This window comes from Neodiprion pinetum, chromosome 5 (genome assembly GCF_021155775.2).
Source record: "Neodiprion pinetum isolate iyNeoPine1 chromosome 5, iyNeoPine1.2, whole genome shotgun sequence".
In the NCBI taxonomy this organism is placed as follows: domain Eukaryota; kingdom Metazoa; phylum Arthropoda; class Insecta; order Hymenoptera; family Diprionidae; genus Neodiprion; species Neodiprion pinetum.
This window is the reverse complement of record NC_060236.1, coordinates 735,001-751,098: the sequence shown is the minus strand read 5'-3', so window position 1 is coordinate 751,098 and position 16,098 is coordinate 735,001. Positions and strand designations below refer to the sequence as shown.

Here is a 16,098-nt window from a genome sequence, read left to right as displayed (position 1 = left end):
ATTTTTTTATTTTACGATTATTTTTTTCTAATCCCTAGTGACGGGGGTGTCGTCGGTATTGAAAAAGGTAAATCCAGAATTTTGACTATATTTTGCAGTACCTTCGGCTGCCATTTGGAATTTACAGGGGAATTTGTTTTTGTGAAATAACTCGGCCATTTTCAACTTCTGACTTTAAAACGGCGATAACTATATTTCTTGAATTCTCTACAACTTTGGTCTGACAATTTTTTTGTATTCAATCGATATTTTACGATTTATCGTTAAACCATAAACGGCGGGTGAAGAAGCTACTGCAGACACTGTTCTAAATTCTGGATTTGGACCACTGTCGACTCCCCCCAGCACACCAAGGATCTGAATAAGAATATAGAGGTACCGAAAATTGCAATTTCAGGTTTTCCTTTTCTGTACAAAGTGACTGGTTTATTACGGGTAAGTCGAGTCTAGGTGGAAGCTATGGCAAGTCTATCGGTAGGTCTGGTGAGAGAAGGAAAGAGAAGGAAAGGGGGGAGGGAACGCAGCAGCGACCGAAGCAGCAGGCAGTCAGTAGTCATCGTCAGCAGTAGGGAGTTTTCAGTATCCGTGCAGAGTGCGCGTAACGCGCGTGAATTCGTACGCACGACACGCAGGCGAGCTTTGCCGTCGGAAATCGTTCCGCGTCTCATTTAGCATTTCAATTGGAATATCGGGATATTTCGCTACATTGAAAAAAGAGAAGGGAAGAACAGAACCAAACCCAGGAAAAGGGAATCGCAGACGACGAAAGACGGCGGCTGATTGGCCCGTGAAACAGAGAGGGAGAGAGAGAGGGAGAGAGAAAGAGTAAACGGGTCTGGCACGGCTCTCTGTACGTACGTACAGGCAGTTGGGCAACAACTTGCGAGTTAAAAAGCGACCGCCTGTGCAACAGCTTGCGTTTAGCGGTTTGTAGGGTATAAGTATGTACAATACGTTCACGATCGCATCACTCGATGATCTTTGACCGCGCTAAGGCAGCCTGATCATCGACCGGCGATGCATCATCGGTCGTATTTACACCGCATTGTTAAACGATTGTAGGGACAAAACGATGCTGCAGGGTGGGAGATGAAGAAGAACAATACTTATACCTAGCGCGGAGAGGAGAGGAGAGGAGAGCGTATGTGTAACACGTGTTGCGCGTATTTAAGAAAGAAAAGACGGTGTGCGCGGCGTTGATACGTTTCATTTCAATCCTTTATGGTTTGACACGCGTTGTTTAAACCGCCCGGTCGCCTATGTGTGTACAATTTGAACTGATTAAGCGAGGGCAACCCCTGCAAACCCGGGCCATCAACTCTGGTCAAACGAATTAATTAATTAATCCAATTTAGCGCCCCGCACTGTGCGTTGTTTGCATCATCCGCGTATTATTCGTGATACAGTTTCACCTACCCGTTGCCAGAGTTTGTAACAAGTGAAGGTAAAACTTTTGGACAAATTTTTCGTCAGTACATACCGGCAACAATATGGAAGAGGGAAATAAGAAACACGGAAAGTCTTCACGATTCTACTGAACTTTGAACGGGGATAAAGAGTGGAAGCGAATGAATCACGGCTCGTAATTTATACCGTCCGTGACAATTTGCAATTTTATTGCATTCGGGTGATGGAAGAGTGGATAAAACTGGGGAAATAATTTTCATGATAGCTGCATCGCGACTCTGATTCAAAGGTAAAACTGATTCAAATATATTCATCGTTCTTAACAAGTAAACATACGGATACGGTAAGAGGTAACAGTATATATGTGTGTAATTTACCTTCCCACCAGCAGAGACAGCGTGTATTAATATCCTTGGTATTTCTCTTGGCATTGTGGTTGGACCGAGTGAGTCGTGACGACCTCGAGGGTTAACATAACAAGCCTGCAGATAACATAATATCATATTGTTAATGCACAAAAGAATGGAGAGAAAATCGTGACGAAAAAAATTCGTAACATTGATGCGGTTAACCGCGTTCGACGCAGTTAAAGTTAATTTCTCCAGGTTTATAGCGACTTGGAAGTAGTCAAGTTTTCAAAACATGAATACCCACATTTTGCCTTGTTATGATTTACTGAGTTTCACATATTCGTGCAATCGTGAAATAACGATTTTCCGGAACGTTAATCGTTACAATAACGTTACTAACTTCAGCCTTATGTCTCTCTTCAGCTAATGCGCTCGGATCAAGCGATAAGGAAAATTCAGCGTTTCAAAAGCGGACTGTAAATACTGATAAACGCACAAAGATATAATATTGTGTACACCGAAGTGATGGACCGATTTCCGCCGACTAGGAACGCGACGTCGCTCGCTAATTTCAAGTGTGACAGATAGTCGCTTGTCTTACACTCCCTCGACTCGTTATATTGAAGTTAGTCACGTTATCGTATCGATTCGTGCTGAGGAAATCCGTTATTTCGGGATTTGGAATCGGCTGAAAGTCAGTTATACCAGGTTATACCGTAATAAAGCAAAACACACTCACATATCGAAAACTTAGTTCCTTCGAAATCATTGTGAAATTATAAGACTGAAGTTAGTAACCTTAACGCAACGAAACATTGGGGGGAGGGATACTATTTTGCAAGTTTATAGTGACATTGAAGTAGTTAAGTTTTTAAAATATGAATACGTTTTCTCTTATTATGACTTATTGGATTACAGACAGTTCTGCAACTGTGAAATAACGATTTTTTCGAAATGTAGATCATTACAATAACGTTACTAATTTCAGCCTCATGTAAAACTAAAAAAATTGTGATTTTTACCCCGATGTTTCGTTACGATGACTAAGTAACTAACTTCAACCTTGCCTCGACTCACCGTTTCCGGTACGCCGATACGCGAATGTTTGTTACTTCCGGTTACTCGTGTAATAAACTGAGGCGCGCGGTTTTTATTAACAAAAACTTGTTTTATTCCTCTCTTATATTTGTGCAATGTATGACATGTAATTTGATTGTAAGAAGAAGTAAAAATTAATAAAACGAGAGAATTAAATACCGAGAATTAGAACAAGGCTGAAGTTGGTAACGTTAACGTAACGAAACATGATGGAAAAAAACGTTGTTTTACAACTTGAGAACGGCTATCTCAGGAGTTGGCCCTTCAAAATATGAACAAGTTTTCTTTGTTATGATTTGCTATATTTGAAGTATGTAATGATTTTTCCCAAACATTCATCGTGGAAGTAACGTTACCAACTTCAACCTAGTGAATTAAAGTTAAACGTTGTGCGTTCGTTCGTTCTCATATGTAGATCAAACGCGGTGATCAATTTTTATTCAATACCGGAAGTTGGAAACGTTTAATGAACCTGACAACTTCTATGTCGCTTTATAGATAAATACCCACACACAATACGAAATTTTCTTTTCCTGCGCGATGATGGAAGTTTGTCATTTTCGATATTATACAATACGTATATCAGCAGATATGGTCGAACGTGTTTAAATAATTTTACACCCGTGAAATTGATGACACATATTACGTGTGAATGACCGACTATTTTACACGATTAACACGGTGAAAATCTTTAAACTCTACGTATCATTCATCTCGCTATATCAATCATCCCTGTCTAGAGTTATTATTACATGAGTATTCTGTTTCCTATTTATAAATCGACCCGATACAGTTGCTGCTCCTGCCGTGTATCAGGGTTACTGACTGGCTCTCAAGATTCGAAAATTGGTACCGCGAAGAGTTTTATTCAGAGCCCACTTGCATCGTAATCACAATAAGTAACAAATGCGTCTAAACACACGACTCAAAAGTGATTTAACGGGCTGAATTCGCAGATTAAGTATTAACAGAAAATTGATTCTAAGAAGGTATTTTCACAGATTCTATTCTACGAACGATACCTCTAGGTATGCTTCAGTGTATACACTCAACATCGACATCCGTAGCGATACAATAATTTAAACTGCGCATTGATAGTTGATACATGCGGCAGTAAGAACAAAAATGGGTAAACAAAAATTAATTTTCTCCTTCGCCCACTAATACGGAGTACACCAAATATGAAGTGAGACGGCCTGGACGCGTATTCGGACTATACTTTTAAAACGTATATGATACTACATATATATGTATATATAACATGAACTAATTGCCAGCGTCGTAATACGTAATTATTAAAACGTCAAGGCCGCAGCAGTAGCAGCAAGTCAAGCAACAGCAACAAGTCATGCACGCGGATGATACGTTGGTGAAGATTTAAAGATGAATAACATTCTTTGAATCCCGGAATTTATCCCCCCTCCTCTCTCCCACTCTCTATCTCTATCTTTCGCGTTGACATTCAACAGCGCACAACGACAACGACGACGATTCAAGTTTTATAAATAGATATAATGAAGCACATATATATAAAGAACTCTTACGCTTCTAATGTGAGTACTAGAAAAGAACGCGAAGCAATATCGCGAGTGAAAAGCGATTCTAGGTATATACCTATATATATTCATATATATGACCGAGTGCAGCAATTACAATATTTTTATCCTATGCGAACAAATCGGCTATATAGGACGTATGTGTGTAACATTACACATATGTATGTACATAATCCGTCGTTATCGCTATTTTTTATTAACCAGACGCCATACCTTATATAGCTGTATCGGAAATTTTCATTAAAACTGTTTTTCATCAAGATTTTTTGCACAAAAAAGAAGAGGATAAAAACAGTGTATGATTGAAGAGCACTTATTGAAAAACGTATATCTTATCTTTGCTCGACGTTTTTTTTTTTTTCTTGTTTCAATACATACATCCATACACGTGTGCAATCTGTAATTTACAGCCGGTGAGATGAAAAAAAAAAAAAAAAAACTCAACTTTTGGGCAGTGTTTAAGTGAAAAAAACAAAGAATGATAATTCGCAATATGTGTAATAATTATTAGAAAATGTCCTCAATGTTTTTTTTTTTTTGCAAAAAGGAACTTGTTCAAATATAATTAAATATGTACCGATACAATAGTCAATATATACAACTCTAGATATGAGATTGAAAGCAGCGACTTTTTTTATACACATTATACCTTATACCCACATGTATAGTACTCGAATAATAATAAAATCGTAAGAACAAATTATGAGTATTAATTTTTCGCCCTTTATTCCCTACTCCTCTTTCACCTATTTTTATTTTAACGTCTACGTATGCATGCATACGTTATTATTCTAATTTACAGCTTTATCGCAGTCGTATCGAAGCTGCGCTGTTTGCTCTACCTGATTCGATTATTTATAACCACGTTTCGGAATTCATTACTTTATTTGCGTGTAATTCAAACGGGTATTTGTTGCATACACATTACAAAGAGAAGAAAAGTGAAATGAAGGAAATCTAAAACGCGACAGTGAAAAAATGACACACGAGATTACCGTTGTCAGTATCTAGATATATTTTTAGCATTTAGCAGCAAACAAAAAATTAAAGTTATAGCGAAGGTTTCGTCGTTCCTAGTTTATTAAAAAATATCTACATTATACGTGTAGCACACACTGGCAGCACGTTATACAAGCATAATTAATTATCTGTTAATATATACTTTATAATGTGATATAAACTCGATGACAAAGGTCTCGTTAAAATTTTGAAAAAAAACATGCTTCTTCCTTTTCATGCATACTCATTGTTATTTAGCTACTCTTCGAACACTCAATCCTGCATAGTAATTAAGTATCTAATAGCAAAATAACTAATTTTTCCTCCTCTCTCGTTTACACACAGCGCATCAATTTAATATTTCGATAACAGCTGGCCGAAGCAATTACAACGGGTAATTTTATAATTGAATTTATTATATAAATTATAATTGAACCTTGAAATAAACAAAATTTTCTTGCCACCTTTACGATATATTATCGGCTTGTACACGTTCATGTAAACACACATACGCTATAAATAAAGGATATATAATCATGAAACGTCTGAGGCATCTATAAAATATGTAAAGAGATCTGGAAAGCATCTGCACAAGTATGCGAATATACAAGTGCAGAGCCTGACTGCATAAATAAACTTCAATCATGTTTCGCTGATACCGGTTATTTTACACTTTATACATTTATCTAGGCGCAGGCGTTGCGCACTCGGAACTATAACTCAAGAGTTTAACTATATTCAGTCGTGAGTATCCAAATATAAAAAAAAAAAAACGATAAAAATTTCCAACTATCAGAGTTACGACTTAACTTGGATGTCACACATTCATGTTTAACGTGTATTATGCACAGCTCTAGCAATTTAGATTATACGTGTAATACTGCGTTATATGTATAAACACATAGCTAAATATGATGAACGAAAATGACTCCATATTATCTTGTTAAACGAAGGTTTCTCTACATGCAAAACAAAGCACCGCTGCAATGTTATACGTATAAAAATATGCAAAGCTAATAGTGAAAAATGGAGCAAAGATATTTTAAGCTGATCGTACTTATTGCTAATCGAGAGAGCAAATTTGGAGATAGAAAAAGAGAGAGACATAGAGAAGGATAGACAAAAATAGACGATATCTAAAGACTATCGATCAACAAACAATACGCGTACGATAGTTTGATTATACAAGCGAGTCTAGCTGCAATGTTGTCTTTGTAAAAAAAACAAATGGAAAAAATTTAGAACAATAAATTTCATGAGAATATTGCAGACCGTGCAGGAAAAGTCGTGTTAGTTGTACGACGCGTGCTATACATAAAAATTCGAACGTAGAGTAATTTGTGAAATTGTTGGTCAAGTGACGACAAAATTTCCTTTTCTTTGTGCCAGATTTAAGCAATTTTCACAATTACGTGAAATGTTATACATATTTTATGTATATCTACGTAGAGGTACACATTCAAGAAAATTGCTGTACGTTTACATAATACGTTATAATGATAAATTGAGTTCTTAAAAGATTTACATGCTACTGTGCTTTACGTACACATTTTGCACACACACAGTCAACGATGACACGAGTTATTTGAAGCAACGGGTTCGTATTTTTAGAGTATTTACAAGTCTTCAAAGTCTTTAGATAAAGTCCTGACTTAATCCTACACTTGTGAGTATGCATATACAGGAAGAGTCGAGCGATCCATGCGTCAGATTGGAAAAGTCAAAAGCTAACAGCCTCGAACGAACCAATTAAATCTCAACGCACGAGCGACTTTCAAATATAGATTATACATATTCGGAAAGTGAATGGCAATAAATTAATCTCATTATTATCTTTTAGTATATACCTAAAAAATAATGCAAATATCATACTCACAGCGTAGATGTATTTTCGTTGTCCCGTAGAGAAACCGCAATCGAAGAGAAGTGCTGTACGAAACCAGACGCACATACAGAATCTCCGGTAGTTTGCGGTGTAATTATGATCATTTATCGTCTTCTGATTCACTCCGACGCTAATCATTTTTAGTGCACTGAAAAGTAAGAAATGTAAATTAATCGACAAATAAATTTAGTGCGGTATAATAAAATAAAGTTTCTACTTCAACAACCAGTCTATATGTAACGTTAAAACTATAATTTTGATCGTGTATCCATAAACTCTGATACGAGAAACAATCGGCTTAAATAAACTCAAATTGCTCATAAAAATAATCACTTATATCAACTTTCTTGATTTGCCTTTGTTGTCTTTACGTCGAGCGAGTAAAATTCTATTCAAATATATTTCAAAGATAAGAATTCGTCAAAATTATTTCGAAATATTCATGCAATAGACTCCAGTAGCCCTCGAAGGTCGAGAATGTTCCAGATAAAGCATCTCAGTGAAACGTAATGCATATTCATTAGCTAGCACAACGCGGTACAATGCAGCAGATTTACTACGATCCGTACATGCGTAATGTATAATGCATAAGATTGTGGCATCAGAAACTCTAATCTTATATACCCATGTATAAGATCGGAATTAATTGAGGATTAATAATTGATTTGGATTGAAAGACGAGAAGCTCACTGCTTAATCGTAACACCCCCTATTCACACTAGCCACTCCTCCAGTGTAAACAAGAAAGCTATTGTTTGCCGAGGTGATAAAAGTCGACGTAATTAATTTACCGAAGTTAGCCGTGTCTGCAAATTACTACAGTGTCAACTTTCTCTACTTTCTCTATTTATATCTCTTTCTTTCTTTACAGATGCAGTGGCTGGTAGTGACAGTTTGTTTGTACGCTGGTTTGGCTAACGCTAGAACCGAGGAGGATCAGTCGCTGGCAGCAAACAGCTCGGGAGCATCGGGCGCCTTTTATGATCAATGCTTTTATAGACCTGCTTCAGACTGTCCGGAAGCGAAAGATTGTCACTGTAAGCGGATTTCTGACGTAAACGACAACCCGGAGCACAATGCAATTCTCTGCTGCAACGTAAACAACGCTACCCTTGAGCAAGGACTTTCTTGTACAGGTAATACTTGTCAAATTGCATAAAGTACCTTGCTCGTTTTTTACTGGTAAGAATTAAGTTTTGGCTGAATTTCTTTTCACATATACCGTTTCCTAAATTTTTCAGGAACAAACAACACCGTTACCCATATTCATATTAGAAATGCGACCATCGATACTATTTTTGCCGATGACAAAAGATGGAGGTCCTTAAAATCACTGGCCATCACTGACGGAAGCGTAAAACACGTCAAGGAACAATTCATGATGATGACGCCGCTGGTTTGTTTGAACTTATCCAATAATGGTCTGGTCGACATTGCGGACAACAGTTTAAATCGTCTTAATCAGCTCACGACTTTGGACTTGTCCAATAACAAATTACTTGACTTACCAAATTTGAACAGCATCAAGGATCGGGTATTCTGGCTGGATATCGCAGGCAAGTCGACAGTAGCTAACGATCATTTTGCATCGATGCTAGAAATGCATGACGAGAAAATGGTGCAGGCAATATCTGAAAAATAAAAACAAACAATAATGTAATTAATTTACAGGTACCGACACAATCTGGTGTCAGAATATCTACGAGTATATTAATAAAACTGTGCAAAAACAGATCAAATTTAACAGAGAACCTGAAACAGTCTGTTCGACCAACAAAACTTGGCACTGGTTCAACACAACGGAACATTTGTGGCTCAGTCAATTGCGTTACATTAATTCGGTGAGTGGTAGCTAAAAGAAAACTGACTCCTGTACTGTTTTCCAAAATTCAGAGAGCTCGGTTATAATTTGATCATTTTCCAAACGTTTCTCAGCTGCAACCTGATTGTCCAAAAGGCGACTCGTGGCAGTGCAAATGCGACGTTAACAGACTAGATATAGTTCTAGGAAAGACGCCGATGTTAACTGTCACTGTTGACTGTTCGTCAATTCAGCTCTCGGAATTGCCCCAAAAATTGCCCCGTAATACAACTTCTCTTAACGTATCGGACAACAACGTAAGAACGGATATTGTTTGAGTTAATTGACCTGACTACAACTGTCGATGATAATGACAATGACGATAATAAGTCGTTAATCCAATCTCGTTTACTGTAGATAACGGTTCTCGACGATTTAAGCAACAATCCTTACTACGAAGACATCAGGGTATTCCTTGCGGATAACAACAAAATTTCATCTATTAATAAACTAGAGGGATCTAAATTCCTTGACAATTACGACATGCTCAGTTTGCGATTCAATAAAATCAAAACTGTAAGTTCTATCAGCGCTCAGGTTTTGCTTATTTTCAAAATATGATCTGTTTTCAATGAAATTACAACCAATTCACAGCTTCCTGGATACATTTTGGCTCCTTACACACACGGCAAAACATTTTCAAGCAACAGGCATGTAATGCTCGGGGGAAACAAATTGCATTGCGATTGTAACACAGCTAAATCCGTAAAGGTATTGTAAAATCACAAGTTCGATCATGTATTAAAGTTTTCAATTTTATCTTATGGTAAAAAAAATGTTTCAGGTATGGTTGCAAACACGAATTATGGACTATGACGAGGTATTGTGTGAAAATGTTAGAGAAAAAGTTATCGACTTGGAGCAAGCGAGGATGTGTGTGTATCCGGGGGACTGGACGGATTATATATACTACATTATCGCTTTGGAAATAATACTATTGTTTAGCCTTGTTGCAAAAGTATCATACGACTATTGGGTCTTCAAAACAGCCGGCTATTTACCGTGGCCAGCAAATAAAATGCCAAAATTGCCCTGCGACTGGCTGTGTGAAACGTAGTTTGCTGAATTTCATAATTTAACGAAATCCTGCATCTCAACTGTGCAATTCGAGTGCAATTTAGTGTTCGGCGAGATGGTTTAAAATCATCTCCTTATCTCATGAAAATTTCCAGGCGTTCCATTATTGCATTAGTTCAATTATGTAAAAAGTGAACTGTTAAAGTGGAACTTTTCATTCGAGACATCCTAGACTTGTGAGTTGTGATACACCTTGTCATTGGCTATAAAAATCATTCGAGGTCTAGAAACTCGACTGGGCGTAACTACAAACAGTCACGATTCTCTTTTTGATTTTTTTTTTTTGTAGCCTTCTCAACATTTTTAATCTCTGACAATATTGATCGGTGTATTCTGATTTGAATCAAATACGTTCGTGTACTAAGAAGAGTCGGTACTGTTTTTGTCTCCCTTTCACGTAAAAAGACACAAGCACTGTTTAAAGTTTTACACAATGAACTGATGATGGATGGTATTCTTCCTCAACAAAAACTTTATACACTGCATGAATAAGAATCTTGATCACCTATTTTTCAGAAAAGCATTTCTCCCTACAAGTTATTTACATCAATCGAATTGAAATACTAGTAATAACACATGTCATAATAATTTTACTACAATGCAGCATAAATCGAGTTTGATATGGGGCTAACAATAATTATTGTTTTTATATTAAAAAAAAACAAACTATTTTTGCTCAATAGTGCTTACGTTATGATTTTTTTTTTTCATGTATTCTAAAGGTTAAAACAATTATTTGTATAAATTATTGCATGTAATACTCGATATAATACCTTTCGATCAATGCTCCAGGGTAGCGTTGAATACGATGTCGAAATAATCTCACACTGATGATTCGGTGCCTTAAAGTAATTGTTTAACAAACTTTTCTTGTCTGTTGAATCCGAATTATGTTAAGACTGATGTGGTAACTGTTTGTTAAGTTAAATTGATAATTTAATTCCGTCGCCAAAGTTGATTGTTTCATCGATTCTGTTTTATAAACAATATATTCGTTTTATCCTTTTAGTTTATTAACTTTTTTTTTCCTCCCATGACATAATAAAAATTTCACCAGCTTCTGTAACGCCACAACTATATGTACAAGGTTTGACGAAATTTTCAGACGATCTAGCCTTATATGAATATAGGGAATCAGAAGATTTAATTAAGTAAGCGAATTAACTGCTATACACAGATTACTGATAATTTTTTTTAAAAATAAGCTAACCTTCTAGTCTGTACTCACTGTTGTCTTTTCTGTAAGTCTATGTCTATGTATATGTAAATACCGAATAAGGAAAATCTTTTTGTACAAAAATCAATCTGTGTCGTATGGATGCTGTATTTCTTAATAAATATTTATGATGTTTTTCACGATGTGTCGGAAATCTAGCCTTTCATTTACTTTACCGTTAATATTTTCACAATCCTTGAAAAATGATTGGAACAAAAACACATATTAAAGAAACACTAGACGTTAGTGGATCTTCATATTGACGTATTTATTTATAGTTGTGTCGTCGAGCACGCATTAAGCTTATTGAATAATCGATGGATGATTAATAGAAGAAAAATTACTTATGGGATTTTTTTGATACTCAATTTTTGATGCATCTGGTTATTCACATTTTTATTGTTGCATTATTGATATCTAAATTTATGAACTCACATTTCTTTTACCTCTTTTTTTTATCGTTTTGTTTGTAAGAAGTTGGTTTGTCTTTTTCTCATTCTTTTTATGTAACAACTTTTTCTTCTTGACTAATAATTGACCAGGGAATTTTTTACCTTCTTTTTTAAGTTTGTTGTTCAATATTGGTGATTGTGAATTTATAGTGTTTTCTTTGAGATTATCACCGTTTTCAACCAGTTTACGCTGGCCTTCTTTTCCCTTAATGCTCCGCTCCAATCGCTTCCTGAAAATAAGAAGAAATGGAAAAAATTTGATTCAGGAAATGTCCATCAAAACGTATTCAACACAGATCGCAAATGTTTGAGATGAATGAATAAAATTTTTAAGGTCAGATTAATCGACACTTTATATTTGCTGAAATGAGACAAGAATAAAATTTTACAATATTTTCTCACCTCTGTTTTTCTTTTCGTATGTCTTCGTATGTTGGAATAGTTGATATCTTGTCCCTTTGAGGTGCCCTCCTTTCCAATTCGCGTTTCTCTTTCTTGTTGTGTTTCTTCATGCTCAGCATATAATCTGGTACTTCACATCCCGAGTCACGCATTACAGTTGCAATACTGGCATATAAAAATAATATGAAACAACAAAAAGGTACCTGAGAACAATTTGTATCGACGCTCGTTTAGCGACAATGCACTCACCTTCTCAAGTTTATCGTATCATCCTGAGTAAAAAATGTTATAGCCTTGCCCCTGTGGCCCGCTCTACCAGTGCGCCCTATTTACAATCATTTTATTAACAATTGGAATTCAATTTTTTAAATAATTTATGAAGCTACTAACCTATTCGGTGTATGTAAGATATCGCTGAAGGGGGAAAGTCGTAATTAATGACGAGATTAACGCCCTTGAAGTCGATACCGCGTCCCATTAGCTCCGTGCATATCAGAACCCAGATTTTACCCTCGCGAAAACATCGCACAACGTTGTCCCGCTGGAAATAATACAAATGAAATGAATGATTATTACCTATTATTGAACCTTTCGACACAGTTGTATAGGAATAAAAACTACTTGACAACGATTAGAATCGACGCACCTGTGTCTGGGTTCTGTCTGCATGAATAACGTCGACGTTAATTCCATCGTATATAAGTTCGTTGAAAAGTTCTTGAGCTCTCTCTTTACTTTGCACAAATACGAGGACTGGCGGCATCATTCCCTTGGGGCAGGAAATTTTTCACGTGTATTAAAGAGTTGGAAGAAAAAGTAGAGCAATCGCGAAAAAATTCTGATGTGTAGAGTTTTTACGGTAACTTACTTTTTGAATGATGTTTCTGAATGCTACAAGCTTTCCTCCCTCGCTTCCAACGAATAATAGTTCTTGAGTGACAAGATTTGTTGCAGAATTTCTGGAAATGGTTGAAATCTGGTTATTTTCGGCTTAGTATTAATCACTGCATTTGAACTTGCGCACTAATCAATTTAAGATCAAGTAAGACGGAAAAAAAAAAAAAAAACAAAAATGGTGATAATTCAATAATTCAAGATATCACCTATGTCCCACAGTGATGGTAATGAGACCCTTGAGATTTTGCCGGCACCATTTTGTCACCGCAGGAGTATTGGTAGCACTGAACATAGCTCGACATAGATTTTCATTGGTACAAGCTTTCTGAATTTGATCCAGCTGATCTTTGAACCCCCTTATTCCTTCCTCAAATAATTTATCTGCTTCGTCAACAATCAGCCATTCAACACTATTGGGAAATGAGAAAAAGTATTGAGAATGATTGCGGAATGTCTCGCATGCAGAATGAAAGACTAGATATCAAACAATTTGCTGTACTATCTTACTTTTTCAGCGAAATAGCCGGCGGGTCTTGATTCAATAAATACACAAGCCTGTTTGGTGTGGTGATAAGTATATCTGTGGTATAATGAAATAAAACTCGTAATTAACAGACATTGGAAGTTTGCAATTTTTGGAGTGAATAGAAGTGGAGGCAGATACTCACCAAATTTTTGTGAACTTTTTGGCCCGTATTTAGACATGGCCTGATTGATATTACTGATGATGTGAACTCTGAATCCACGCCCTTCGCCAATCCTTAAACACTCGCGATAAGTTTGCTTGGCCAGTTCTCTCGTTGGACTGACTATGATAGCTCGGAATCCCTTCTTCTGTGGCCCTTTTAGCTGGTTAACTATCGGCACCAAGAAGGCCGCTGTCTTACCTGACCCAGTCGGAGCACAGGCTAGTAATTGCCTACCCTAACGATGAAGCTTTAATGAATGTTGGCTAGTGTACTTAATTATTTAAGCAGCGAAACACCGAGTACTCAGTGTTTCTTCTACCCAATATCGATTGTAGATATAAAGACTCCAATTCAGAATAAAGTGACTCAGGCTAATTTCACGTACCTCTATCAAAATGGGTAGTGCTTGCATTTGGATTGGAGTTGGTTCTTTGTAGCGACAGTTTTTTATATTCTGTATCAAATCGCTTGCAACTTGATATCTCGATGATAGCTGATCAAACTCTTCGATCGGCGCAGGAACATGCCGTCCAATCACAGATATATGATGTGAATTTCGCAGTTGATTGATCTGAAGGAATCAAAGGTTTTTACTTCTGATACATATTGACGATACTTGTGAGCTCGTCAATTTAATATCTAGCCGATGTATGTTTCAATATATTTAAAGATAGTCTTCGATGTACTTTTTCTTTGCCAAGCTGATTCTGCTTTTCCACTGTAAGTTCTTTCTTCTGTTTCTTGTGCTTCCGTTTACTCCCATCTTTGAGAACGGAAATATCTCCGACAAGGGTCAGATTTCCAGCTCCATCCTCGTCCTCCACCCATTTTCTCTTTTCAGGAACACCCAGTGGCTCGTCTTCATCTTTCGGCTCTTCCTTTATCTGGACTACATTCTCGGTTGCTGTCGATTTGACGAGCTAGTAAACATTTTGCATATGTTTAACTAACAACCAACTAACGCTTGATAATACCAAAATGAAGATCTCTCTCAGTCGAGATTTTTCAATGGACATTTCAATTATGACAAACATTTCTACAAATACATCTCCGGAGGGAAGTTTGCAGCGTGCCGAGAGAGATCATACATAACCTAAATGCAAAAGCTTACCTTGAACTTCTCTGCATCGCGTCGAAAACGTTTCGTATCGAACTTTGCCCCGACGGAGAGTTTTTTGAATAAATCATGAGCGTCCATGGCCTTTTTCGTCTTCAAATTGATTTTATTACAATAGTAGTTCACGACTCACATGCTAACCTCAAATGTACTCTGATTCGGCATGGAATCCGCTGGGTAAATAATTTGGGCACGCGTACACAAACAAGTCACAGACGCATCACGTGATCATAGACCAACGACAGACAACTTTTAGTGTCACGTGACGTGGGACACAAGTAACTCATGCACTACAGCGTTAATTCACCCACTTGCAATGTCGAGACTTGGTCGAGACTACCGTTGCTATTGGTCACGTGACGGTCACGTGTTCACTTTGCCGACGGCCGGCGCGTTAATCCAGAATTCAAAATGTTGATGTTTATGAGTTAATAATATAAGCCAATTCTTAAATGACAGCAAACAAGAGAAGCAGCATTAGAAATATTTGCAGTGATGTGATTACTTTACGGATATCCAATATTCAAATTCCAATCAATGTATTTTAATTACGTTGAGTAGCTCTATACATATATTTTTCCACAGTAAAGAAACATGAATATATCATTTTAGCAAACACTTGCGGGCTTCAAGGAGCCACTTATTCTATACGAATGCTGACTTGTCGAGCAATTGATCCGAAGGTGGTAACGCGGGGAGAGAGTATAAAGAAAATAAATCCGATCTACTGACTTGAACAATGTCCAGTATATTTTTGTATTTTATTCCCACATACACACGGCACGTCGTGAACCTCTTCTTAATCAATATATTTATCATAATTAATATCATATAATATATGAATTTATTAGATTAATAAACCATAGTAATAATCATTGTATTATCATATTATATTTTATATTTACAGAGGGTTACAATTTTGTTTTCATTTATAATATATTTATAATCGTAATATTCATATTTTTTGTGTTTTTTTTTTCTTTTTTTTTTCTTTTTTTTCTTTTTTTTTTTGCTTGTATACATACACAGTTAATTATATTATTCGCCCTTCGCGTGCTGCAACGTCGTTATAATTGCTTCGAGCTTCCGACG

The 16,098-nt window shown here is 36.5% G+C and overlaps 3 protein-coding genes across 7 annotated transcripts in view; 1 reads left to right on the top strand and 2 right to left on the bottom strand.

The window, feature by feature from the left end:
• LOC124218974 (uncharacterized) overlaps positions 1 to 11,145 on the bottom strand; it is a 42,325-nt gene extending 31,180 nt beyond the window's left edge. For both annotated transcript variants that reach the window (XM_069136470.1, XM_046625979.2), the window contains exons 1-4: positions 11,007 to 11,145; positions 8,804 to 8,926; positions 7,287 to 7,443; positions 1,785 to 1,889 (exon numbers count right to left, since the gene is read on the bottom strand). In XM_069136470.1, the coding sequence (XP_068992571.1) occupies positions 1,785 to 1,889; positions 7,287 to 7,443; positions 8,804 to 8,877 (336 nt within the window). In that variant the 5' untranslated portion in view covers positions 8,878 to 8,926; positions 11,007 to 11,145. The remainder of the gene's footprint in view (positions 1 to 1,784; positions 1,890 to 7,286; positions 7,444 to 8,803; positions 8,927 to 11,006) is intronic.
• On the top strand, positions 564 to 11,587 carry hfw (leucine-rich repeat domain-containing protein hfw). Of its 4 annotated transcripts, XM_069136469.1 has the most exons (9): positions 564 to 941; positions 1,063 to 1,696; positions 8,167 to 8,431; positions 8,537 to 8,851; positions 8,967 to 9,136; positions 9,231 to 9,413; positions 9,514 to 9,672; positions 9,751 to 9,867; positions 9,941 to 11,587. In XM_069136469.1, exons 3-9 carry the CDS (start codon positions 8,167 to 8,169, stop codon positions 10,211 to 10,213), a joined length of 1,482 nt encoding a protein of 493 aa, XP_068992570.1. In that variant the 5' UTR covers positions 564 to 941; positions 1,063 to 1,696; the 3' UTR covers positions 10,214 to 11,587. The 4 variants fall into 4 exon arrangements, with proteins under 4 accessions (XP_068992570.1, XP_046481900.1, XP_046481899.1 ...); XM_046625944.2 differs by having other exon boundaries at positions 564 to 1,696; XM_046625943.2 differs by lacking the exons at positions 564 to 941; positions 1,063 to 1,696 and adding an exon at positions 1,729 to 4,408.
• Positions 10,757 to 15,297, bottom strand: ais (DExD-box helicase 52). The gene is made up of 12 exons (XM_046625923.2): positions 15,001 to 15,297; positions 14,576 to 14,809; positions 14,275 to 14,460; positions 13,869 to 14,124; positions 13,708 to 13,780; positions 13,407 to 13,610; positions 13,172 to 13,262; positions 12,950 to 13,072; positions 12,694 to 12,844; positions 12,553 to 12,628; positions 12,304 to 12,468; positions 10,757 to 12,131 (listed from the first exon to the last, which is right to left on the bottom strand). Exons 1-12 carry the CDS (start codon positions 15,085 to 15,087, stop codon positions 11,873 to 11,875), a joined length of 1,905 nt encoding a protein of 634 aa, XP_046481879.1. The 5' UTR covers positions 15,088 to 15,297; the 3' UTR covers positions 10,757 to 11,872.
• Between the last annotated feature and the right edge of the window lie 801 nt (positions 15,298 to 16,098).